The following is a 27,198-nucleotide window of genomic DNA, read 5'->3' on the forward strand; positions in this document are numbered from 1 at the left end:
TGGAAGCTTCAGGACATGCTTTGACAGCGAGTGACATGGCTGCCAGTCCATGGGTACAGAGCTAGGCCTGTGCACGCTCTGTGCTGCACAGGCAAGCATGGAACACGTTTGTGTGATTCCATGTAGATGCTAAAGCCTGCCTTGTCAATACACTGTTTATATGCAAGCTCATTTTTGACAACGGGGAAACAAGAATTGAGCGTTTTAGGCAGGGCAGTGAGATCGCCATACCCCTTCGATTGACCTCTGGCAAGGCGTTTTCATCAGCTGCTCAACAAATAAGTAAGATATTAGAGGAACATTTTCAAGGCAGCAACTCTCTTTTTAGCCTTAGGCATTGTAGCTCTGGCCAGCCTTGGACAGTGGATCTGGAAGAGGTTGTCAACAAATCATCTCTCTGCTGGATGCAAGTCTCACAATACCTTCGACTTGTTAGCCACCAGTGCAAAACTCACTATGGAGCTAAAGGGTGTCAATTCAGAATGTGCTAGAGGGAGATTACAGCCAATCAGTGGGTCCTGCAAATCCAGTCATGTCAATCACTCCCCTGGAAGGAAGTACCAACAAGTCTGCAGAGTTCTACTAAAGAACGGCACAACAAATGTTGCTGCAGGTCACTCTTGAACCACCATAAAAGAGCAAGGCCTCTGCTATTTCTTGGATTCAGAATTTCTGAGCATGTTTCCAGAGAAGTAAAACTTTAAGGTGTTTACACCAGCCCAGATCCTCCATGCATGAGAGACACTCAGTTGACATTTGTCCCTGAACGTTCAGGACACCTATGCTGACAGTCCCATGCAGTTTTGTTATTTTCACTCTGGTACTTTGTTGCTTCAGGAGGACAATTTGTGGGTTATTTAGAGTTTGTCATGTGTAGGACAGCCACAAAAAATGGTTGGATGTACTGCCCACTCTATTTAAAGTTCTTGCCCAAGTCTACATAAAACAGTTTCCAGTCCTCCTTATTTTGAGGGTATACATGGATTTACAATCCAATGGGTGGATGGGACATTTGCCAATTTTTGGTGGATGTCCTGCTTCCGCATAACTTTAAATAACCATCTTAGTTTGGCAGCACTCTCTTTTACTCTTCCTGAAGCTCTTAAAATGCTCATCAGTGTGATGGCTCCGGTTATTCACTTGTTCCTAATCTGGTAGGACTGGCTTGTCAAATAGGATTATCCTGAAGTGATAGTAGACCAACTTCAGGTGACTCCTTCTGGAAAGCTAAATCACTACCTTAAAAGATACAATGTGACATTCTGTTAAGTTTCACACTCCATATTTTGACCCCAGTTTCTCTGGTTTTCCAGCAAGCCTACAATAATCCATTGCTTAGACCCACACAGTGTCACCATTGCAGTAACACACTTTTGGCTAAATGTGCATAATTTGATTACCTTTTCTTGATTTAAGAACAATACTTTGTGAAGCGCTGTATTGGAATTTAGAAGTATTTGTCCTATACTCATGTACATTGTCCATACTTTGTGAAATGTCGTTTCCATATGGGCAACTACATGATTAACCTGGGCCATGGTTCAGTTGCATAAACCTTGAGCTGGTCTCCACACTTGGCAGGTTTGTGTTCACTATGTAGGTGGGGTGCTAGGGTGAAGAGACTGGAAGCTGTGGCAGATATGGCAAAACCTGTCCTAGTAGGAGTGGAGCAAGTGTCACCTGCCACTGTTCCCAGTAATACTATCTAGGTTGGAATGCAATCTTCAGTGTTCTTAGGTTACTTTTTTTTATTAACATTTTTATATCAATATAAATTAATGCTTTTCACAGTGTTTGATTACATGGTGAGCTTTCATATCAGTGCATTGCTATCAGCTGCTTTGTGTCCTGGTACAGTCTCTGTGGATCATGCGTAAGTGACTTTGGAGAAGGTACTCTGACCTGGCAAGTTCATGCACACTGTGTAGGCAAGGTGCTGGAGTGAAGGGACTTGATTGTGTGGTTTGTATATTTTTCCAGGGTGCAGCGGGAGATTGTGTGTGACTCTTCGGCCACCGAGGGCCCCTCTGTGCTCACATAATGGAACAGCACTGGCAGGTCTTCTGCTTGGGCCTGCCTTGCCCGATACCATCAACACAAGTGTCTGTACTCCTGTGTGGGCTTGCTTGTGCTGTGTGGGCAGTGTATGCTGGTCCTTCCTGGGTTTTGGTATTAAGTGGTTTTGTGAGTACATCTTTAGGTGTGGTACTGAGTTGAAGACTATGCTGGAGTGAGGGTACTGGGAGCTCAGAGAGGTTCACCTCTTCAAGGAGAGGCTGCTGTTCTGGACTCCTATTCTCAAAATCCTTATGTGCTGTAATAAATGTTTGTCCAAAGTCCCCTGTTACGTTCTGTAAAGTTTTTCCTACCATGTGACCTGAAGTCTGTACTTGAGCAGACTCCTGTATGCTTGGGATCAGTCCTTGGATGGATGACTGTACACTTGAAATCGGCTCTTCGATGGATGACTGAAGGCTTTGGATCTGTCCTTGGATAGATGTCTGTAAATTTGTGATTGGGTCTTTGATAGATGCCTGAAGACTTGGGATCTGTCCTTCAATGGATGTTTCTAAATTTGGCATCTCTTCTTTAATGGATGCATGTAGGTCTGAGATTCGGTCTTTAGTGGATGCTTGTAGGCTTGTGATCTGTCCTTCGATGGTTGACTCCACACTTAAAATGGATTCTTTAATAGAGGTATGAAGACTTGGTAACTCTCCTTGTATGGATGCTGCTAGGTTTGAGATTGGTTCTTGAATGGATGCTTGTAAGCTTGGGACCTGCTCTTGGATGGATGACTGTATTATTGATATTGGTTCTTGCAGGGAAGACTGTAGATTTGGGGTCTGTTCTTTTATAGATGTCTGTAGGTTTGTCATTGGCTCCTCAATGGATGCCTGAAGACTTGGGATCTGTCCTTGAAAGAATGCTTCAACGTTTGAGATTGGCTCGTGGATGGATGCTTGAAGATTTGGGATCTGTCCATGAATGGCTGATTGTAGAGTTGATATTGGATTTTGGATGGATGCTTGTAGACTTGAGATTGGCTCTTGAATGGATGCCTGAAGATTTGGGATCTGTCCTTGAATGGACGTTTGTAGATTTGAGATTGGCTTATCGATGGATACCTTAAGATTTGGGATCTGTTCTTGAATGGATGCTTGTATGTCTGAGATGGGCTCTTGAATGGATGTATGTAGTTTTGGACTCTGTCCTTGAATGGATGCTTCTAAGTTTGAGATTGGTTTTTGGATAGATGCTTGTAGGCTTGGTATATGTCCTTGTATGGTTGACTGGAGACTTGATATTGGCTCTTGGATGGATGCCTGTAGACTTGGGATCTGTCCGTGGATTGACGCCTGAAGATCTGAGATGTGCTCATGGATGGATTCCTGAATATTAGACATTGGCTCTTGTATTGATAGCTTTAATTTTGGGATTTGCTCTTGTATCAATGACAGTTGTTCTACGGCGGCTGGTATCTGGTTTGGAAGTTCTCCAGTTTCCCCCTTAAGTGAGATAATCTTTTTCTGCTCTACGATTATTTTCACTTGATCGTCTGAAACCATGGAGACAGCAGGCTTTTGTCCAATGGTGGATAGTGTTCCCTCTGCAAAAGTGCTGATCTTTCCTGGGATTGCCTGCCCCATGATTGTTGATGCATCCCCTTGAGAATCACCCTGAGAGCCTATTTCCTTAAGCAACCTGCCACCTATGATCTCCTGAACAGCTTGTACATGGTCCACTCCTTTAAAGGTATTTTGAGTTTTGTCACTGTCCTGTTCCATTACCCCTAAATGGCCACTTCCAATACCTTTTGTGTGTCTCTTGAGAAGGTCTTCTGGGCACTCAATGTTGTGTGGAACCTCATTGGAAACATATCCTTCCAAAGCTTTCACCAGAACCTCTTCCCCATCCTCCGTGATCATGACCCGCTCAGCTCGTAATACTGTACCGAGCCCTGTGCCAGGATCTGCTGCTGCTAACATGGCATCCTTTGATACAAGGCTGATATATCCATTGTCAGCTTTCACTTCTGCAAGTTGATGAGCCCTAGTACTGCCAAGATCTACATCCTCTGTGCATGTTTTCCCTTCAGGGAATGATGTTGTGGACTCTGACACCATGTGTGACTTCATTAGTCTATCTAGGCAGATTTCGGGAGCATTTAGGTTCAAAACATGACTGTGGGGCTCTTCAAGACGCTTTTCTGTATTTCTATTGCTTACTCCCACTTCTAGTCCATTCTCCATGTGGACCTGTTCTCTGTGGTTCTCCATCTTGTTTGGTGAAGCAGCTTCTAAGTGTAAACTGTCCACTTTTTCCCCCTCTGATACTATATCCGTTTCTCCACGAAAAACTGAGCTTGTTCGAATCTCCACTTCTTTCAAGGAAAACTCTGCAATTGGTTCTATATCTATGGAGTTAGCCATCACCCCATTGGCTTGTGCATGAAGGATGTCTTCTTGGGCTGCATCCCCATGATGTGGCTGAAGCGTATTGTTGTCGCCTTTGTCCTTGAACTCTGAGCTCTTGTGCATTGACGACTGAGCTAAAAGAAAAAACAAATTAGATCTTAGGAAGACAACCAAGACAGTCTCTCCTATATAATTTAAGAGTTGTGTCCCACCCCAGAGGCTTGCAACTCTTCCACCTCAGCTGATAAGCTTAGGAGTAACAGGAAAAATAATTAGGACTACCTCCTCCTTGAGGATACCATCACAATCTGAGGCCCGATTGTCCAGATATTTACATGTATAAAATCAACTTTTGCTTTCTTGGATATGTTTAAACCTGAATTTGCATTTGCAAATCTATATGCTCAGAAGTATAATAACTCCATAACTACATAATATTGCGTGACCGTAAGCGTTCTCCTATGGATGGGGAGTCAGAGTTACAGGGCATAAATGCCCCTAAACAATGTGAGTTTCTGGGTAAGCACACATTATTGTCCTGGCCAATTCCTACCTTCAAAACGGTCTGAGACTTATGCATATCCTTTTCCTCTGACCGATTATTCTCAAAATTAGAGGGGTATAAGGGTGTGTGTTTTTCCTCATTAGACAACATTTTATTTTTGTAAAGCATTTTCACATGTGTAATTCTACACTAAGTACAATTACGCTTGTGCAACAGCTAACGGTGTTGAGTAATCCTGCACAGCTTTGACTATTGCAGTATCCCAGGTTTGCTCCTGGAATACTTTGAGAATTCCAGAATCTTGAAAATCCATAGACTGGTGCAAATCTACGAGAAAGTGTTGTAAACAGAAAGGGAACTTCTGGAATGTAGAGAAATGCCCCCTTGCCATAAAAGAGGTTCAGTTTGCCCCCATTATTCCGAATTAGCATGCTTTTTGCTGACAAAGTCTTTTTCCATGGAAGACACCCCAGTCATTTGAAAACTAGTATGATGATGTGATATGCGGACCAGAAATACATGAAGTAGGACTAAGGGTAATTATAACTATTACTTACAGTGTTTGGAAACCACTGAAGTGTGTCATGAAGTGCTGTATACAACCAGCATTGGCAAAACCAGTAGATCTCGCCTATGCAAGAGTTATTGGCTTTGCCAACGAGCTTAGCCATGTTGTACACCAGTGTAGCTGCTGCTACGTATGGCTAAATGTTAGTGGCATTGAGGAAAGTAGTGTAGAGTTTCGTAGAGTGGAATGGCGAAGAGTGGAGTAGAGTGTTGTAGAGGGGAGTGGCAGAGTGTGTTGTGTATTGGAATTGCGTAGAGTGCATACACGGGAGTGGCAGAGCAGAGTGGACTGGTGTAGAGTGCATTGGCGTAGAGTGTTGCAGAGTATAGTGACATAGAGTGCAGTGGCATTATGCAGTGTCATTGAATTCAGCAGCATATAATGCAGCATCATAGAATGCAGTGGCATAGATTAGAGCGCAGCATAGTAGAGTGGAGTGGTGCAGAGTGGAGTGGTGCAGAGTAGAGTGGCATCAAGTAGGGTAGCATAGAGTAGAGTGTTGCAGAGTGGAGTGACGAAGAGTTGAGTGATGCAGAGGGCAGTGGTGCAGAATAGAGTCGAGTGTCATAGAGTGAAGTGGTGTGCAGTGCAGGGTAGGGTCGAGTGGAATAGAGTGCACTGGTGTAGAGTGGTGCAGCGTAGAGAAACACGGAGTGATGCAGAGTATAGTGCCACAGAGTGCAGTGGCGTACAGTAGAGTAGTGCAGAGTACAGTGGTGAAGAGTTCAGTAATGAAGAGTGCAATGTTGCAGAGTGTCAGAGTGCAGTCGTGTAGAGAGCAGTGGGAGAGAGTACAGTGATGCAGAGTAGAGTGCAGTGGTGCAAAGTGCAGTGACAGAGTTCAGTTGTGTGTTGTGCAGTGGCATAGAGAAGATTGTTTCAGAGTACAGTGAAGTGGCATGGAGTGGAGCAGGGTAGAGTGCAGTTGCGTAGAGAGGCATAGAGTAATGACGTGGAATAAAGAGATGTTGAGTGGCGTACAGTGGATTGGCATAGAGTGCAGGGGCATAGAGTTGAGTGTTACAGAGTTAAGTGCATTAGCGTAGAGTGTATTGGCACAGAGTGCAGTGGCGTAGAATGCACTGTTGCAGAGTGGTGAAGAGTACAGTGGCATAGTATGGAGTTGTACAGTGTAGATTGGTGTGGCCTACATTGGAGTGGTGTAGAGCGCAGTGGCGAAGAGTGCAAGGTTGTAGAGTAGAGTAGAGTGCATGGGCATAGAGCAGAGTGGTAGAGGGTAGAGTAGAGAGGCGTAGCTGGAAGTGGCATAGAGTTGAGTAGTGCAGAGTAGAGTGCAGTGGTGTGGAGTGGTGCAGAGTAGAGTGCAGTGGTGCAGAGTGGTATAAAGTGTAGTGGCATAGAGTACAGTGCAATGGCATAGAGTGGAATATCCATGTTGTGACAGCAACTGCCGTTACAGACAACACATTTTAAATTGAAATGATCATTATATGTGCTCAGGCATACAGTTTTACTAATAAAAGTATGCAGTGCGCAGATGAAAAAGAGTGGAAATCGCATCACCTAGTCTAATGATTTGTTTTGAGCATATTACAGTATTTGTTTCCAACACACTTCAGAAAAAACAAACAACAAATTCATTGGTGTTCCGAATTCTGATATATACTGAAATGCTTACACAGTTCATTTCAATGTTGTCGTGCACTAGAAAAAAGACTCTTTCCTACCCGTAACCAGCAAGACTGTCACATAAATACACTCTCTTTGAAGTCAGAGAAAGAAAAGTAAACAAGCCTCCTCGGAAGACAGCACTTGACATTTGACCATAGTCTTTGAATGCACCGCAAATTTGACGAGATAAGAGCAAGATTTACAGGCCTGTTTACAGAAAGAGGGCACTTGAAAGGATACTGTAAATAAGGTTTGGGCAAGGGAGGTACAAACTCAAGCTGGACAACCTAAAGCTAATAAAGCCACCTAATTGAAAGCAAGAAAATGTGAGTTACAAAACACAAAGCCAATGGCAAGCAACTGACAGAATGCATTCCTAGGTCAGCTTTCTGAATGTCTTTAAGATTCGTTTAGCAAACCAGACAGCTGAGCTATCTGGTCGACTGCGATCTGAAACAATGTTATTACAATTAACATTTGGAGCCTGAACTATTGAATGAAAATTTAGCGCTACTTGGTGAATCCTAATATTGAACTCTTATCAAAAAACACATGTAAGACCTTGCTTGCAGGGAGACCATCATATTTGAAAAGAATACATTGATCCCAGATATGGTAAAAAACAACAACTTTCTGCACTGTCTACTCTGACACAATAACCGTGTCCTCTTTGCCAACCACCTTGAAAATTTGATAACACAGACAGGACAACCAAGTTGAGGACTAAGTTCTCATATTAAGACCCTTCAATCAAAAAAGATTAAAACGTTCTGAGACATTGAGAAAAGTTTTCACACCAAGAACACCTTAAGATAAGCCACAAATACTGGGAATACCAGAAGGCTTTTTTTCAGAGGGAAAACTCCACACTGGGACAGTGCCGTGCTCATCAAAAAGACAACTACTTCAGGAAAGTGACTATAGAAAAGACCAGCGGATCACAGTCTCCAACAATGACTGGTCCATTGAGTGGTTCAACCACACCAGTCTGCTGAAGAGATTGTATTTAATTTAGAAGTGGGGAGACTAAGATACGACGGGAGACTGGCTATTCAGACAACCACTAGCACCCCATAATTAACCTGAATAATAGATCTGAAATACCCCACTTTTCTGGGGAAACAGATCGCTGTTGGAGGACCTGTGGTAAAAAATTTATGCAAAGCAAGGTTGAGGTGCATGTGTGTGCAATGCAAAACGGTAGTTGCCAGGCGGCTCTGCACCAGAAGGATCAATGATTTTGCAGAGCTGTGGTGTGAAGAGGGGTCTTTAGAACATGGTGCCACAAGTGCGGGCCAGCATTATTTACATTTAAACTGGGTCTTTGCATTAAAGCAGTATTTACTTTCTCGTGGGTTGATGTTCTTCAGTAGGACCTGTAGACAGGGGGCTCTTTTGGCCTGTGCCCCAGCGCTATTGGTCCTGCCCCACCACCTTAGCTGCTAAATGTACGAGAAGATGACAGTGAAAAACACAAACATGCACTTTGCCACACATTTTCTTCAGCCACCTTTCATTGCAAAGTAGTGTTGTTTACTTAAAATGTCTAAATCGGAATTTCATGTCTGCTGTAGTAAAGCAGTATACTTATCAGGCACTTTGAGGCATATTTAGTTTCCATTTGCACCGAATTAGCGTAATAACTCTATATTTATATTTTGACATTAGACACAAGTAATGTCAAAATATGGGAGTTTGCACCATTTTTTAGATGCGTTAACCTACTTTGCGTCAATGAGATGCAAGTTAGGCGTTCCCATCTAAAAAATGGTGCAAGCCCCATATTTATTCCCCTGTGCTAAAATGGCGCAGGGTGGGAAGAGGGGCTAAATAATGGTGCAAAGCTTGCTTTGCACCATTAGTTAACGCCTGGGTCAGAGCATGCGCTAGGAGACCTGTGAACCGATTTCCGTGGTTAAACCCCATGGAATGGGTCCACAGGGGCCCTCCTCAAGCCCTAAAAACACCCACACCCACACCAGAGGGACACCAGAGGACAGGGGACCCCATCCCAGGTACGTAGAGGTATTTTATTTATTTATTAAAGTGCCATTGGGGTCCAACTTGGGCCCCCCAGCATGGCACAGGGTGCAATGACCATGCCCAGGGGACACTAGTCTCCTGTGCTAGCCATTGGGGTAGTGGGCATGACTCCTGTCTTTTCTAAGACAGGAGTCATGTGGTATGGATGGTTTTTTGCCTCTAACCAGCCTAACATCATTTTTTGGTGCACAAACTGCCACCCCCACCTGGCTAAAGTCATTTTTTTACGCTAGCCAACCCTTTGCATCGGCTTGCGCCATTCCATAAATATGGAGCCTGGCTGGTGCTCGAATGGCGCAAGACTGTGCTAAACTTTTTTATGCAAAACTGCATTAGTGCAGTTTTGCATCAAAACGTATAAATATGCCACTTTGTATCTTGCAAAACGTGTCCTCAGATGAGATGGTATGGTCCCAAGACAATTCCCTGCCGACGGACTCTTATTCTGGTCAAGGGTCCTGTCTAGCTTGTTAGGTGCTCGGTTAAGTTGGCCCTTGAGCACAATCACCTTGAAGCATGTCCACTTCCATGGACTATGCACCCATGGCACAAGACGCAATACAATCCAGTGTAGGCAGGGACCATTATCAGTTCGGGGTGCTCCTATGTGACATAAAACAGGCATGTCGACTGTTCACAAATCCCCATCTACAGTGACTGCCCAGGTTTCTAGTAACACATCTAGCTAAACCTAGAGGACTGGCCAGTAAGAGCTATAGCAGAAGTGAGATACAATAGCTGGGGTTTTAGTAAATGAGGGAAAGAAAAAAATGTGACGTGCACAGAACATCAAATTATCGTGCATGTTATAGATAGGGTGAAGACAAAAGCATTTCCCTTTGCGGAAGGGACAATTTAGTTCAGAATGTGATTATGCAACTTAAGGCATATCTGACAGTGGAGTATGTGAAAGTATTCTTTGACATTATGGTATTTGAGAACGAGTCAGCAGGAAGAACAATCTGATGACCACCTCCACAGTCAAATGGATATTGTTATAATCTAGTGGTTGTCTTGAAACATACATAAACTTTAAAATGGTGATGCCATAACAACCAACAAAAGGAATGAAAGGAGATCCAAATACCGTTTTACCAAAGTGGCTGTGAGAACAGAAGCATCTACTGAAGAATGGGGAGAAAGTATTAAAATTGGAGCATGTCAAAGAAAAAACTGAATATAAACCTTCCGTAAGACTCTTGATGCTGAATGCACTGTCATTGGCACAAAAGTTTTCCGTAAACATATTGACCAATGTGAAGGTGATGGCTCAAAAGGACCACATCACAGTAATGGCAGCATGGCCAGCGCCTTAGGAAAATGACCTCTCGTTAGTGAAGCTCCGCACTGTATCTCCCCAAAGTGGTGATTTTCTATACCCACTACTGACACTAACGCCTTGGTGGCTTTAGCTGTTTAGTCCGAGGACTCTGTGGATACAAGAGAGCAAGATAGCTGTTTCTCTGCTCAGACAAAATCAGAAGGCCTTCCTGCTCTAGGGTACATGCAATGTTGGACACCTGTCGCCCGCAAGACAATATGAAAATGAGCTGAGCCAGTCAAAGTATAGAACTAAGGGAGGTGATCAGTGTGTGTGACGAACGTGCACTGGGACCCAGACATATCACACTAGGTGACTTAAAACATTGTGCAGACACCAGAGAACAGTCACGACAACCCTACAGCACTAATTGACCCTCACAAAATGGCATATGTCATCACTAAGATGTGACAATCTCAGCCTAGTCATATTTACAGGACTGCTCCCTACACAGACGTGCCTCCGGACCTAGCCAACACGCTAACTGAATACACATTTCCTGCGTTCAACCATCATACAACCATCAGGTATCAATTGTGGTGTCCATTCAGTGCTCATAAAATGGCACCCACCAGCACCCTAGTGTGACTTAGTCCAAATATAAGGTAAGGGTGAGTGCCCTATACATCTACCTGCTTCAGGGATCATGCCAACAATTAAGGCCCACTCACAACTTCCAAGACCCAAATTTCCAGGTGACCCTGACCTCATAAGATGAACAGTGGATCACGTTCCACTCCACATCTTGGGGGTCTCTAGGTACCAGAACAATGGAGTCACTACACAGAGACCCGAACCCACCACACCTTCAGTGAAGCCTTCACAACCTGTAAATTCCAAGGCAACCTGCAATTTAACCTGTAAATGAGCTTACTCTGCAATTCAGCTTATTCATAACATGGACTAACAAGACACTACTAAATCAGAGCATTGTCTTTTCTAGCTTTGACAAGTGTCAAACTTCAACCTTGATTCAGCACCCACAATAACATTTCTTTAAATGCTATCTTAATGAAAGCCTCCTCTAACTCCCATCTTTCCAAGAGTGCAACCAATTAATGAAGGCTGACAACACTAAGTTACTGATCATCTTAAGAGCTTGTCTGTGAGGAAATAATTATAGGCCCGCTAAGGATGTCGGATTCTGAGGAAAAAGATCCAAATGTTAAAAAGGGAGATAGGGTCAAAAACGCTCTACGTATTAACCTCTTGTCCCAAAGTCTTTGATAAACTAGAGGAACAACACAGTAGCATGCATGGATCTGATCCTCCAGAGACTGACAGCACTACATGAGCTGACACAGTCCACAAAAACAAAAACTTACACTACGTAAAATGAAATTACTGTCATGAGAAAAGACTTCCGCAATTTAACAGGAAGGGTCAGCAAAACTGAAACAAGAATCAGCCACATGGAAGGCAATAAGCTGAAAATCCAAAAAGAGCTGGAGGTCCGCTCAAGCACGATCAAAGTCCTGGAAAGAGAAGTCACAGTGCTGGAAGACCACACCAGAAGAGGCAACCCTTGAATTGTTGGCCTCCCTGAAGACTTGGAGGACACAGCAACCACATATGTGGCCTTCCTTGAATCTTGGAGGCCCCAAACGTTGAGCACCAAGTCTGACAGGAGGAAGCACAAGTTTGAGGGGGCCCACAGAGTGCCAACTGTGAAAGCCAGGTCAATGAGAATTCTAAGAGCTGTTATTTTAATAGACTGGCTTAAAACCACATGGAGATAACATTCTTAAATATAAGGAAACACCATCATATAATGTGAAATGTCACAAAAAATTGGAATTTCAAAAAACGACTCCAAAGGCAGTATGAAGTGTGGAAAGGCCTCTTCAAGAGAAAAACTCTTAGAGACAGACATGCCAATTCTTTTCTTATTCGCTGGCCCAACCCAATTCAAGATCACATACAAAAACAAAAACATTTGTATTCGAAGATCCTATGACCTTCACTTTTTTCAAACTTTAATGAGTCAGAAATGATCTGCTAAGGTGACACTCACCTGGTTCAAGGTTCCTGCTGGAACCTACTTTCTCCTACTTCAGTACAAGCTCTTTTTAGTTCTCAATCACTGAAATTTCAAACTACTGATGTGCAGTTCCAAAGAGATCCACACTAATGGTTTGAATAGGATAAGTTAATGGAAGTATCAAATAGCATTTAATGTTTAGGAGCAAGAGACCTCATCTAGGAATTGGTGACATGCTTCATCATCTGGCTTATCCTCCTTGTTGGGCCGATGCTGCAATGCCCGACTATTTCTCAGTCGTTCTGACCACTGGCCATCTCCAAATGTTTCGCCCATTGTAAATTTCAACTTGTAACTTTAAAAATCTGTTGCATCCTTGACCTCACTTAAGTATTAGTCTGCAACAAGTTACCACTTTGAATACCATTTGCTATCTAATCTCAAACCAGCATTCAAAAATGTAATAGCTTTGGTTAATGACACCTAAGTCTTCTCCTTTGCTCGCTCTACCATTTGTCCCTCTGCTTCTGTACATGCATGTAAGACAACATATACGTAGCAATCAAATTACTGTATCAAAGGGTTTTGGGGCTTTCTGGCAACTTGTTGTCTCCACCACTCTACATCATTAATTTCAGGGGTTGTGTCGGGCAAGGGGCACAAATGTGTTATAGGGGTGTGGTCCTTGGTTTTCCCAGTACTATGTTTTGTTTAGTTTGGGTACGTTTCTTCTCTCCCCCTTACATTTCTTTGCTACTTTCCTATTGGTCGCTCACGGACATTGCCAGCAACTGATTTGGCTAATTCACTAGTTTCTCAGCTTTATACCCAAGGATTTACCCTATCACAGTCTTAACCCCTTCCCCGCCATGGACGTAATGGTTACGTCCATGGCAGCGCCCGTGTGGCGCCATGGACGTAACCATTACGTCCTGCCACCGGCCCTCGGGGGAAGTGCTAGCGCTCCCCCGAGGGCCGCACCCCCACCCCCCCAGGCCAGGGCTGAAAGGGGAATCCCTTCCCCTTCCACCCCCGACCCCCCTCCCCACCCCCCGTGAAGTCAGCGCGCGCTGACAATCACAGAGCCTCCCCCGCTTCCAGCGCGATCAAAAGAGAAATGCTTTGCCTTTCTCTTTCGATCACGTGGGGGAGGCCCGGAGAGGCTTCAAAGGGAAGGAAATGTATTTCCTCCCCTTTGAAGTCTCTCCAAGCGTTTCAAGCAATCCGGCTTTTGAAACGCCCACTAGACACCAGGGATGTTTTCTTTTTTTTTAAATTGGCATAAGGGAGCGACCCCTTGGGCAATGGTCGCTCCCAGGGGGGGCATTTTTTTTTAAGGCCTTTTCTGACCTATTATTAGGCCGATCTGCCCCCGGGGGGGCAGAAACCTCTAGGCACCAGGGATACTTTTGTTTTTTTTTGTTTTAGATGTGGGGAGCGACCCCTTAGGCAAGGGTCACTCCTATAGGGGGCAAATTATATTTAGGCCATTTCTGCCCCCCTTGGGGGCAGATTAGCCTATTTTTATGAGGCCAATCTGCCCCCAAGGGGGGCAGAAACCACTGGACACCAGGGAGTTTTTTTTTGTTTTTTTTCACGCAAGGGGAGCGACCCCTTAGGCAAGGGTCGTTCCCCTGGGGGGCACATTTATTTTAGGCCATTTCAGATCAGCCTATTTTAATTAGGCTGATCTGCCCCCCTGGGGTCGGCTGAGCTAGAGGCCAAAATCTACAGGTAGGCACTTTGCAAAAAACACCTCTGTTTTCTTTCAAAAAATGTGATGTGTCCAAGTTGCGTTTTGGGGCATTTCCTGTCGCGGGCGCTAGGCCTACCCACACAAGTGAGGTATCATTTTTATCGGGACACTTGGGGGAACGCTGGGTGGAAGGAAATTTGTGGCTGCTCTCAGATTCCAGAACTTTCTGTCACCCAAATGTGAGGAAAATGTGTTTTTTAGCCACATTTTGAGGTTTGCAAAGGATTCTGGGTAACAGAACGTGGTCAGAGCCCCACAAGTCACCCCATCTTGGATTCCCCTAGGTCTATAGTTTTCAAAAATGCACAGGTTTGGTAGGTTTCCCTAGGTGCCGGCTGAGCTAGAGGCCAAAATCTACAGGTAGGCACTTTGCAAAAAAACCACCTCTGTTTTCTTTCAAAAAATGTGATGTGTCCACGTTGCGTTTTGGGGCATTTCCTGTCGCGGGCGCTAGGCCTACCCACACAAGTGAGGTATCATTTTTATCGGGAGACTTGGGGGAACGCTGGGTGGAAGGAAATTTGTGCTCCTCTCAGATTCCAGAACTTTCTGTCACCAAAATGTGTGGAAAATGTGTTTTTTTTAGCCAAATTTTGAGGTTAGCAAAGGAATCTGGGTAACAGAACCTGGTCAGAGCCCCACAAGTCACCCCATCTTGGATTCCCCTAGGTGTCTAGTTTTCAGAAATGTGCTGGTTTTCTAGGTTTCCCCAGGTGCTGGCTGAGCTGGAGGCCAAAATCCACAGGTAGGCACTGTTTTCTGTGAAAAAATGTGATGTGTCCATGTTGTGTTTTGGGCCATTTCCTTTCGTGGGCGCTAGGCCTACCCGCACAAGTGAGGTACCATTTTTATGAGGAGACTTGGGGGAACGCTGGGTGGAAGGACATTTGTGGCTCCTCTCAGATTCCAGAACTTTCAGTCACCGAAATGTGAGGAAAATGTGTTTTTTAGCCACATTTTGAGGTTTGCAAAGGATTCTGGGTAACAGAACGTGGTCAGAGCCCCACAAGTCACCCCATCTTGGATTCCCCTAGGTCTCTAGTTTTCAAAAATGCACAGGTTTGGTAGGTTTCCCTAGGTGCCGGCTGAGCTAGAGGCCAACATCTACAGGTAGGCACTTTGCAAAAAACACCTCTGTTTTCTTTAAAAAAATGTGATGTATCCAAGTTGCGTTTTGTGGCATTTCCTGTCGCGGGCGCTAGGCCTACCCACACAAGTGAGGTATCATTTTTATCGGGATACTTGGGGGAACGCTGGGTGGAAGGAAATTTGTGGCTCCTCTCTGATTCCAGAACTTTCTGTCACCAAAATGTGAGGAAAATGTGTTTTTTTAGCCAAATTTTGAGGTTTTCAAAGGATTCTGGGTAACAGAACCTGGTCAGAGCCCCACAAGCCACCCCATCTTGGATTCCCCTAGGTCTCTAGTTTTCAAAAATGCACAGGTTTGGTAGGTTTCCCTAGGCGCCGGCTGAGCTAGGGGCCAAAATCTACAGGTAGGCACTTGGCAAAAAACACCTGTTTTCTGTCAAAAAATTTGATGTGTCCACTTTGCGTTTTGGGGCATTTCCTGTCGCGGGCGCTAAGCCTACCCACACAAGTGAGGTATCATTTTTATCGGGAGACTTGGGGGAACGCTGGGTGGAAGGACATTTGTGCTCCTCTCAGATTCCAGAACTTTCTGTCACCAAAATGTGTGGAAAATGTGTTTTTTTAGCCAAATTTTGAGGTTTGCAAAGGATTCTGGGTAACAGAACCTGGTCAGAGCCCCACAAGTCACCCCATCTTGGATTCCCCTAGGTCTCTAGTTTTAAAAAATGCACAAGTTGGTAGGTTTCCCTAGGCGCCGGCTGAGCTAGGGGCCAAAATCTACAGGTAGGCACTTTGCAAAAAACACCTCTGTTTCTGTCAAAAAATGGAATGTGTCCACGTTGTGTTTTGGGGTATTTCCTGTCGCAGGCGCTAGGCCTACCCACACAAGTGAGGTATCATTTTTATCGGGAGACTTGGGGGAACATAGAATAGCAAAACAAGTGTTATTGCCCCTTGTCTTTCTCTACATTTTTTCCTTCCAAATATAAGAGAGTGTGTAAAAAAGACGTCTATTTGAGAAATGCCCTGTAATTCACATGCTAGTATGGGCACCCTGGAATTCAGAGATGTGCAAATAACCACTGCTCCTCAACACCTTATCTTGTGCCCATTTTGGAAATACAAAGGTTTTCTTGATAGCTATTTTTTACTCTTTATATTTCAGCAAATTAACGGTTTCTGGGATCCAGCATTGGTTTCATGCCCATTTCTATCACTGACTGGAAGGAGGCTGAAAGCACAAAAAATCATAAAAATGGGGTATGTCCCAGTAAAATGCCAAAATTGTGTTGAAAAATTGGGTTTTCTGATTCAAGTCTGCCTGTTCCTGAAAGCTGGGAAGCTGGTGATTTTAGCACCGCAAACCCTTTGTTGATGCCATTTTGAGGGAAAAAACCACAAGCCTTCTTCTGCAGCCCCTTCTTCCCATTTTTTTTTTTTTTAAATGAGTTTTTACTGTATTTTGGCTAATTTCTTGGCCTCCTTCTGGGGAACCCACAAAGTCTGGGGGGTACCTCTAGAATCCCTAGGATGTTAGAAAAAAAGGACGCAAATTTGGCGTGGGTAGCTTATGTGAACAAAAAGTTATGAGGGCCTAGGCGCGAACTGCCCCAAATAGCCAAAAAAAGGCTTGGCACCTGAAGGGGAAAAGGCCTGGCAGCGAAGGGGTTAAGAAGATGGCACTTAGTTTATACATCGTTTTCACCATTGATGCTTCCTTGACTGGTGATATAGTTTAACATTTTCACACCATATATGCTCTAACCACTAAAATGAAAATTCAATTGCAAACTAAAACATTCTACCCTTTAATACAAAATACATTAACTGTCTTGTGAAGTTTAAAAAAATCCTAGACTACTGCCACAATATCAGGGGAGTTGTGATCTTCCTGCAAGCAACAAAGATTGGGGTAGGGAAGCAACTCAGATGAGGAACAAACAGGTGGTTGATTTTGAATGTTCTCTAGCATTCAAAAAGAAAAATGATCTACTAATACTTTTCTGAAGGAGCTCAGGTTTACCATTCCTTATGGTAGAAAACAACATTGAAACCAAAAGTAGATGACTCCTCACTGTACTGCGAAAGAATGCAGCTGACCTATATGTCCTGAACATATATTTCCCAAAAGCTGATAACTCAGCTTTGGATACAGCTAAACAAAACGCTCCCATCTACCACAGGGGATAGGTATCATTATGGGTGGAGGTTTTAACTTACCATGGGATGGAAATGTAGGCAGAATCACATCCTGCAAATGAAGTCCTAAAATCTCTTATTCACAAATGGTCAGTCTCTTCAAGACACACAGTCTCAAAGACATCTGGAGATTGCAGAACCTTTTCTGTAGAGACTTTCAATTCTACTCCAAAGCTTTCATATCCAGAATAGACCGCATACTAGTAGATCGTGCTCATTTGGGAAGTGCCTCTGAGCCAAAAATACAGCCTATTCTAATTTCAGATCATTCATAGTATCGCAATAATATTCAATATGGGTTGAGCTAAGGAGCATCTAAAAAATTAGAGAATGTATGAATTTCTTCCTTAAGACCTATTTTCAATACAGCTTACCCAAAATTCAGTTTATACATTTCTTAAATACGACTCTCCCACATATAGCTCCTGACGTATGCCCTGGGACACCTTCCAAGCACAATTTGTTGAGTTATGATCATAGTATAGTGACCAAGAAATCAAAAACAACAACAACAGAGTAGACTTCTTAGTGGGGGAATTCTCAAAATTATAATGTAAATTGTCAGACGAGAAAAAGAACATCTAAATGATCTAAACTCTCTAAAGGGTGAATATGATCACACCGTAAATTCAAAAGCTCATCTAATCATCTTCACCAAATACTGTTGACCTAACAGAGCAGACAAAAACCTCACCACATATTTAGAATTCAATAAAAACAAAAACAAAAACCTCCACCACCATGGAGGAATATGTCCATGCCTCCAAAAATAGAAATACTCTGGGCATTTGAATTATTCCATTATAATCCATACTCTATCAACAACCCCATCATTTAAGAATCTTACGTAGATTTCCTTAAAAATGCCCTCACTGTACTCCTGAGAGCAGATATTTAATAGTCAATAGATCATTAGAAATGTCCAAAATTTATAAAGCCACTCCTTTCCTGAAGCTGGGGAAGGCCCGTACCCAGACTACCTTCCAATAAGTTTCTGTTGTACCTGGAAAAATTAACTTATCAACCCTTTGAAAGCATTCTGATCACTACGCGAAGTCAGACACAATTGTTGGATACCCTACCCTCACAGTGGGTAGTACATGTTTTGATTGGGCAGATGTTGTGTGCTTCCACAGAAAAAAGTGCTTTCTATCCACATACTGATGATTATTTTGTTTATTTATTGAGCTTCCTGATCCAGCAGTGGAATGGTCTCTTGAGTTTGAACTCCAAGGGGCACAGACAACATTGTAATGCTGCGAAGGTGTCTAAGAATACTACATAATTTACAGTGTCAGGCCCATTTTTATACTTTTTGATGCTGAACTGCGCTAGCGCAGTTCAGCCTCAAAAGGTTTCCCACCGGCTAGTGCCATACCAAGACGCCAGCCGGGCGTCATATTTATGGTATGACGCTAGCCGGAAGTAAGGTCCGGATAGCGTCATAGAAAAGGATGCAGGAGGCGGAGAGGGAACAGAGGGTTTAGCGTCAGAGGATGACACTAGTGCAGGCAGAGGCAAAAAAATGCCCTGCCCAGACTAGCATCATTTTCCGACATTAAAACCCCAGGGATATGACTCCTGTCTCAGTTAGGACAGGAGTCGTGCTCCCCAGCCCAGTGACCATGCCCAGGGGATCTATGTCTCCTTTGCATGGCCATTAGGTACTGTGCCATGTAGGGGGCCCAAGATAGGCCCCCCCCTATAGCACTTTGAAAAAAACAAAAAAAATACCGACCTGGACTTACCCCCATTCTTAGGTGTCCTCCAGGTGTGGGTGCGGATGGATGGGAGTGTCCCTGGGGGCTGTTTCCATGGTCTCTGACCATGGAAAAAGGCCCACAGGTCCCCTAATGCCTGCCCATATCCAGGTGTTAAATAATAGCGCTAAGCAGGCTTAGCGGGTTCAAAAGCACCTTAAGTGCTTTCAACAATGAGCCCTCATTCAATCTCACAATCCCGATCATGGCTGCTGCTGCGGCGAGTCCAACAAAAGACACTGTTTAAAACTGCCTGGTTCGATTACCGCCCAAGTATACTGCGCCACTGCTCCCTCGTACCGGAATCTCACCCATACAGTGTCAATCTTTAATAGCCTTGATGCGTTTTGTTTCTTTATCTGTATCCCTGCCCTGGTCCTAGACAGTTAATGTAGTTTCCTTTGGGCTTCTAGTTGTTTCAGACGTTATGCTTGAAATACAGTCCCCTGCACGCTCCCGCCCAGCCTGTTACTGTGTTGCTTGCTTTGACCTCTTATCCACAACAATAACAGAGCACTTGTCACAGGCCTGAGCAGGTGTGCAGGGTATTGTAGTTCAAGCACAGCGTTTGGAACAACTAGAAGCACAAAAACAATTACATTAACCACCTAGGACCAGGCCAGGGATGCAGATAAAAAAGCTAATTGCATTAAGGCTATGTAAGTGCTCTGTTATTGTTGTGTATAAGAGTAACCCCAGCCGAAGCTCCACCTTGTTCGAACAATAAACCTCACTTTTTTATGGAATCGCAGTGCTGTGTGGAGCACACATGCAGGCAAGAATTTACCATATAATATCAGCACTTCAAAAGTGAAAGTACCTGGACTGACTAACACACAGAAGTCAATCAACAAAAGTACTGGGGTAGTGGAAGTAACTGAAATTACATGAATGGAATGCTCCTATGCCAGAGTGTTAAAGGGACCAGCAGCAGTTTTAAGAAATCTTTACGATACAAATGATATAAATTACTTTCTCGAGGCAGACATTAGGTGGCCCTGAATCCTTGTGTTCAGACAGATCCATGCCTCACCATAATGCTGGGTGACTGCTTGGCAGCCAGACTGCTCTGTTTTTAGGGGAAATGTATCATTTGTGATGTTTCAAGCAATATCTTCGCACGGCCAATCACAAAGTACTAGCAATGGGAAGCAGGATGGGCAAATAAACTTGTTTTTAGGTCGAGCACGCAAGCGCTCTGGCCTGTTGTAATTTATCTGTGGACTTTTAACCACACCCACTGCACGCCCATCATTATCACTTCTTCATGGGCTTGCCTTTCAGAAATCCTTTCTTATCATTGGTAAATGCTTTACATTTGTCCCTCCTTGGGGCAGTTTTGTTATCGCCTTGGCCATTGACCCTGTTATGTGGATAATTGCACATTTGCCAATATATTTGACTGCGTGTTAACTTTTTTTTCCTTTTGTGTCTCTCCTTCACGCTCACCCTCATGGTGGCTGTGGCATTTTGAATTGACTTGCTTATGTCAACTGTTTTACTTTTCATTTTCAATTTATGTGGCAAGAAAAGTCCAGTTAGGAATTTACAACGTTAATAGTTCTAACTCGAGCAAACACAAGACCCATTGCATTGCAAATGCTTGTGAGCTTTTGTGTTTACAAAGTTGAAAAACTAGGGGCAGTCTTCTAGTCATGTTTTCCACTCTGTAGGTGCCGCCGCACGGGTAAACTCCGCTAAGCGCAGGTGACGAAGGTTTGCTGAAATCCGCCTGGAGAGCGGAAGGAGCAAACTCCGTCTGCAGAGCGGAGTTTACCACCCATGACTAGTTATAGGGCTGATGGGTTTATTATGAAATGCTTTGATACAGGCACTAAGCCTCCTGTATTTATTGTGAAAAGCATATGTTAACCTAAATAGTCATCTAACTGTGGCTTATTAATACTCCTACAAATAGGTATTTTGTTACATGGGATCTCAGTAGGCAATGGTTGTGTTGTTTGATTACCCTGGTTGTAAACCGTGGATGCAGAAGGTGAGAATCCTTATTAAGCCATTTTAGAATTTTGGGAAAGATTGTATTTTGGTTAGTCAACTGTAATTTTGTATGTCTTTCTAATTTTATGACTGTATGTTTTTTGATGGTTGCCTTGTGGAAAAGCTTATGCTTGAAACTGTAAATCCCAGGTGGTTATGGTGACAAGTTAAGGGCCTGATTGGTGCACTGGGAAATGTAATGTCTAATGCCATAGGTCTGGTCTGCTGATTATTAAATGTTATGAGAAAGGCAGTTGGTCTGGCTGATTAACTGTGAAAGGCAACAGGTGGTTGTTATCAAATTGTGTTAAAGGCTATAATCAGGTATTTTGTTACATGTATTGTCACAGATTACAAGCTTAGGCAAGGGTTTTGGTTTTCGCTATCCATTCTGACAAACCCTAGAGGCTTCACTGTGATTCTTGTTAAGCCCTGTTGAGAGGGGTTGTATATTGTGTTGCAAGATGCATTTTTATACATATTTGTAATTTTATAACCATATGCATGATGGTTGCCAATTCATGTGCACTTAAATGGTACAGTATTGTGTAAAGTGTAAAGCCAATCTTAAAGGGTAAATGGTTTATCGGGAAAAGTCATGCCAGATTTCATTGGTGCGATCTGTTGATTATGAAACAAATTATTACAAAGCGAGTAGGTATGATCTTCTTATTGTGAAAAGCATGTTTTAAAGACAATAGCCTTTGAAGGATGGATTATTATTTCACTGTGCTAAAACCTTTAGGCAGGTATTTTGTTACATGGAATTTCACAGACTACTGTAGTAGGCACTCATTTTGGTACTGGTGATTGACTTGAATAAACCTTGGCTGTAGAAATATACACTACAAAAATCTTTGTTAGGTTCTCTTAGGCGATACAGTATTTTGCTTTGCCAACTGTAATTCTGTATAAGCTTCTCCATTTATCTCTCTAGGCCCAGTGGCGGCTTGTGGGATGGAAAAGGGGTGGGGCAATGCAGTGCAGCACAGGGGTGGAATAAAATAATATAAAAAATAAAAAATTACCTTAACTCCGCTCCGTGCTGCTCCTATGTTCCTCCTCTCCTCTGTCATCACTCCAGGCACAGGCTTCCAGCCTGCCCTGTGGCCAATCCTGAAGCTCCTCAGACCAGTGTCAGGATTGGCTGGGAGTGCCCAGCCAGGGCGCTCCCAGGCAGAATGGGAGCCTATGCAGGCTCTCTCCAGCCCGGCTACACAGTGCTGGACTGGGGAGAGCCCTGTGCACATTTGTGTTTGGACAGCCCGAGGCGGCACTCTGTGCACTCCCCTCAGGGCTCGTCACCCCCAATGCCCCACCCCTATTAATACAAAACAATAATAAATATAGTTTATTATTGTTTTGTATTAAAAGCTTTGCAGCTGCCGCTGCTGGCAGGGGGGTGACGCTCCTCCCCCCAGCAGAGGAGCCCCACCTGTGTAGGCCGGATGGTTGTCTTGTGGAAAGGACAGTACAGTAGGCTTGGGCTGGTTATGAGGACAAGCCAATAACGAGGGGTATGCCTGACTGCTTATTATGAAGAGTTATGATAAAGGCAGTAGGTCTGGCATATTGCTTGGAAAATTATATGTAAAAGTCAATAGTTATTTAAGGGTAGATTGTTATTACACTAAATCAAAGCCTACAGTTAGATATTTTTGTTGATGGAATCACACAGATTATCTTGGTAGGCACGGGTTTTGCTGTTGGGTAGCCCTCTGACAAACTATGGTTATAGAAGATGTACACTGTAAGAATCCTTGCTAAGCCTTGTGAAGCAAGAATAGCATTTGCTTTGCCAGCTCCAATGTATTTAAGTTTGACAACTGTTTGTACGCATTTACAATTTTATGATTGTATGCTTGATGCTTTCCTTGTGAGAAAGCTTGCATGCAGTAGAGTGGGCCTGAGTTGGGTATGTGGCTAGCCAAAGATGACAGCTATAGGCTGTTTAATCTGAAAAGTTACTGCAAAGGCAGAAGATCTGCCTTATTTGCAGCAAAAAACATATGGTAAAGTCAATAGGCCTCTAGCAGTGAATTGTTATCACATTATGTTGCAGGCCGTAGAAAGGTATTAGGTTACATGTAATCTAACAGATTAATTCAATGGGCATGGTTTTGGTGCTGGGCACCCACTCTGACAAACCCTGGGAGTAGAATTGCACTGTGATGATTCTTGGTAGGCCTTGTTGAAAGGAGTTATATGTTGTTTTGCCAACTGTGATTTTGTACATATTTTTAATTTTATAAAGCTATGTGGCATGGTTGGCAGTTTATGCGTACTTCAGTAGGCCTGGGTTGTATATAATGTCAAGCCATGAGTAAAGGCTACGGGCCTTATCAGTTCACTGGGAAAAGTTATGTTGGATTTCTTAATTGTCAACTATTTATAACAAAAAGTTATGGCAAAATAAGAAGACCTCACTTTCTTATTTTTAAAAGGATGTGTTAAAGATAATAGGGTTTTAAGGGTGGATCGTTATTACACTGTGCTAAAGCCTGTAGGCAGGTATTTTGTTACATGGAATCATGCAGATTACTGCAATAGGCAAGGGTTTTGGTTTTGGAGATCCACCTGAACAAACTATAGGGATAGATGATTAGTCCTAAAGTAATCCTTATTAATCACTATTAGTATGGTTTTTATGTTGTTTTGACAAGTGTATTTTGTACACATTTGCAGTTTTACTATGGTATACCTGATGGTTGCCTTGTAGTAATGCTTATGACCAACACAGTACATCTGAGTTGGTTATGGTGACAAGGCATTAATAACAGTTATAGGCTTGATTGTTTATAATGAAAAGCTATGATAAAGGGAGTAGGCCTGACATAGAAATTGCGAAAAATATATGTTAAAATCAGTAGGCATTTAAGGGTAGATTTGTATTACTCTATATTAAAGCATACAGATTGGTATTTTGTCAAATGGAGTCTCACAGATTACCATAGTTACACAGGTTTTGGTACTGGCTACCACCTCCGACAAATAGTGGATATAAGATAGTTGCATCGTTAGAATCTTTGTTAGCTCCTCTTAGGAGAGACAGAATTTTGCTTTACCCATTGTCATTTTGCATACTATGTAAGTTTTTGACAGTATGCCTGGTGTTTGCCTTGAGGGAAAGCTTAAGCTCATTACAGGAATACTGCTACAGTGACAAGCCACTGATAATAGCAAGATCCTTGATTGGTTCTCTAGGAAAAAGATCTGATACCATAGGTCTGATCTATTTATTATGAAAATATATGATAAATGCATTAGGCCTGACATTTTAATTGTGAAAAGGATATGTTAAAGTCAACAGGCATTTAAGGGTTGGTTGTTATTTCTCTGTATTAAAACATACAGATAGGTATTTTGTTGCTTGAAATGTCACATATTACCTTTGTGGGGAAGGGTTTTGGTGTAGTTACTGCCTCTAATGAACCTTGGGAGATCAGATCTGAACTGTAATAATTCTTGCTCAAGTCTACCTGCAAAATAATGCGCTTCAGTGTCAGTGCTGGTAGACCAGCCCTTTAGGCTTCACCTTTCTCCTTTTATGGCTCCCCTTTCACATATTTGTGTCTCCTCTTTTTATTTTAATGTTTCTTAAGAGGATACTGCAGCTCTCCAGGCAGTTCTAACGGGTTGCTTTCCACTCATTTTGTCTGTAGTACATACATCCCACATGGCCACTTCCTCTAAACCAGGAGACCATTATGGAATGCCATTGCCTATAGAGCATCATTTATTTTACTGTTTCAAGGTGGCCAATGTGTTGTTTCTAAATGTGCTGGTCATGTTGGAACTTTAAAACAATAGACTATTTACAATACATTTGCAAGATGGCCACTTGCTGCTTTGTTTATTTTTAATTTTAATAGGAAGGTTGGAGCTTTTCTAAATTCAATTGAAGCCACACATCGTCAATACTATAGTCTGATGCATCTGCACTGCTCCCACAAGTCAATATGAGGATACTGATTTAATTTTTAGCCTCCATTTCAAATTCTTTGATATTTACAGTATGTTTTACAATGCCCAAGCGTACATTTATCCACTTTTTGTATATACACTTTATTAACCTGTTAATATTATGTGATTTTCTAAGCAGTCGCTGATCCCCTGAAGAAGCTTTGTGGTCTTCTGGGGTCCCTGGACTACAGATTGGGTAATCACTGTTCTACATAGCAACCATGCCATGGATGGCATTCTGCTGCCATCAAGTTTTCATTGTTGATATTGCATGCATGCAAGCTAGACGCACTGGGATGTTAAATGTTTGTGTTTAAAAAAAAAAATCATGTTGTTCATTTCCGTAAGTTAGAAGCTAACGCTAATGTGGGTCTGCGAGGCTGCGCCCAGGCGTGAATGCTGCCGAACTCCTTCCTGGGAGGCTGATGTGCCCCTTGGTGTCAGAATGAAAGGAATGCCCTCCTCTCCACAGACAGTTAGATGACGTAGCAGGGTCTCTGTCCTTCAGTAGCACCAGATCTGCTGTGACCTGTATTAACCGCCCTCTAACGGGCTCATCTCATGTTGTCACGCAATGTTGCTTTTTGCTAGGATACCTTCGCCCAGAGTCTGTGAAATGTTAAATACTTTGTGTGACAAAAAAAAAAACATATTAATATCAAATAGTTCCACAGCTCAAGTAATGTATTAAAGAAAGTGCTCAAATGCAGCTCACAACAAATTGAAGAAGCACTACAACTTTTCAGCATCATACTACAATCAGGTCACTTCCCAGACACCTGGTTTGAAGGGAATCATTCCTGTCTGCAAAGATGGGGACGCTCTGTGACCTGCAGCTACAGGGGGATGTGTGAACCCGGTAAACCAGGCAAATGTTTATCCAGTCCTAACATTTTACAGAGAAGCCAGACAGGTATCCATCTCAAACACCGAACCAGAGATCGCGTCTTCATATTACAGACTCTTATCATCCAACGTGTTAAGAACAAAAAGAAAGCAATTTCTTGCTTTATTGACTTCTGAGAGACTTCTGATTCAATCTGGAACCTAGGACTAAACATTAAATTACTTCGATCTGGACTAGGGGAAAACCAGCTGGGAGGCCAGGCACACTAAGGATGTGGGCGGCGCCTATCCTCTCTACGTGACCGGTGCACGTGAGCACCGCAGGCCGACGCCTTCAGTCAGGAACAATCCGCTGCAGTGCACTTAAGACTGTTTTCTGCCTCTACAAAGATGAGGGTAAGAACAAAAGTGAACTGGTTGCACATTCAACTTGTGGGGAACATATCTGCCTCTGAGCCTAATTCATGCTCATGCCCCACTGCTTACTGGGGTGGGGGGCTGTCCTAAACTTGGTCACCTGAGTAGGACAGGGAACACAGAGAGAAGCCCAGCACCCACAGTGGAATACTGCATAGGGGCATTACCCTGTACTTATAACTGAATTGGCAGTATTTAGTGCTGCTGTGTGATTAAAAGTACTTTCTTATTTAGAAAGATAAGCGATTGATCAAGTTTGTGTGTCTGTTGGTTGATTTTTGAATTCTGAGCTCATGCCCACTACACGACCTCCCTGAGAAGCCTGTGACTGCTCGCTCTCACTGCCTCAAGAGTTAAGTGCTGAAAGGGATGTACCTGACCCAGTTTGCAGAGCCATAGTAAGATGGGCTCCAAGACAGCTGTGGAAAATGACCTCAACCACCTAGGCTGGAGCCCAGTAGCCCCTATCTGCCCTTAGGCCCTTGAACAGAGTCTAACAAGGTGTGTGAATGTGTGAAGGAGTCTGTGTGTGTATGTGCAAGGAGTTGGATGTCTGGCTTCTGCTCCTCGCATATCTGGTGGTAATTCATCACACTTTTTAAGCCATCCATGACAAAACAGGGCCCAAACTCAGTGAAATGCTGGCCCTAGTTTACGTTTTGGTAATTCATGACATTTTGGAGTCACTGGACAAGGTATGGG

The 27,198-nt window shown here is 43.2% G+C and overlaps 1 protein-coding gene across 9 annotated transcripts in view; it reads right to left on the reverse strand.

The window, feature by feature from the left end:
• Window positions 1-1,730: 1,730 nt before the first annotated feature.
• The window catches only part of PALM3 (paralemmin 3), a 164,598-nt gene continuing 139,130 nt past the window's right edge, over window positions 1,731-27,198 (reverse strand). For all 9 annotated transcript variants that reach the window (XM_069230457.1, XM_069230460.1, XM_069230459.1 and 6 more), the window contains one exon: window positions 1,731-4,552. In XM_069230457.1, the coding sequence (XP_069086558.1) occupies window positions 2,034-4,552 (2,519 nt within the window). In that variant the 3' untranslated portion in view covers window positions 1,731-2,033. The remainder of the gene's footprint in view (window positions 4,553-27,198) is intronic.

The sequence above is a fragment of the Pleurodeles waltl genome, chromosome 4_2 (genome assembly GCF_031143425.1).
Source record: "Pleurodeles waltl isolate 20211129_DDA chromosome 4_2, aPleWal1.hap1.20221129, whole genome shotgun sequence".
NCBI classification, from domain to species: Eukaryota; Metazoa; Chordata; class Amphibia; order Caudata; family Salamandridae; genus Pleurodeles; species Pleurodeles waltl.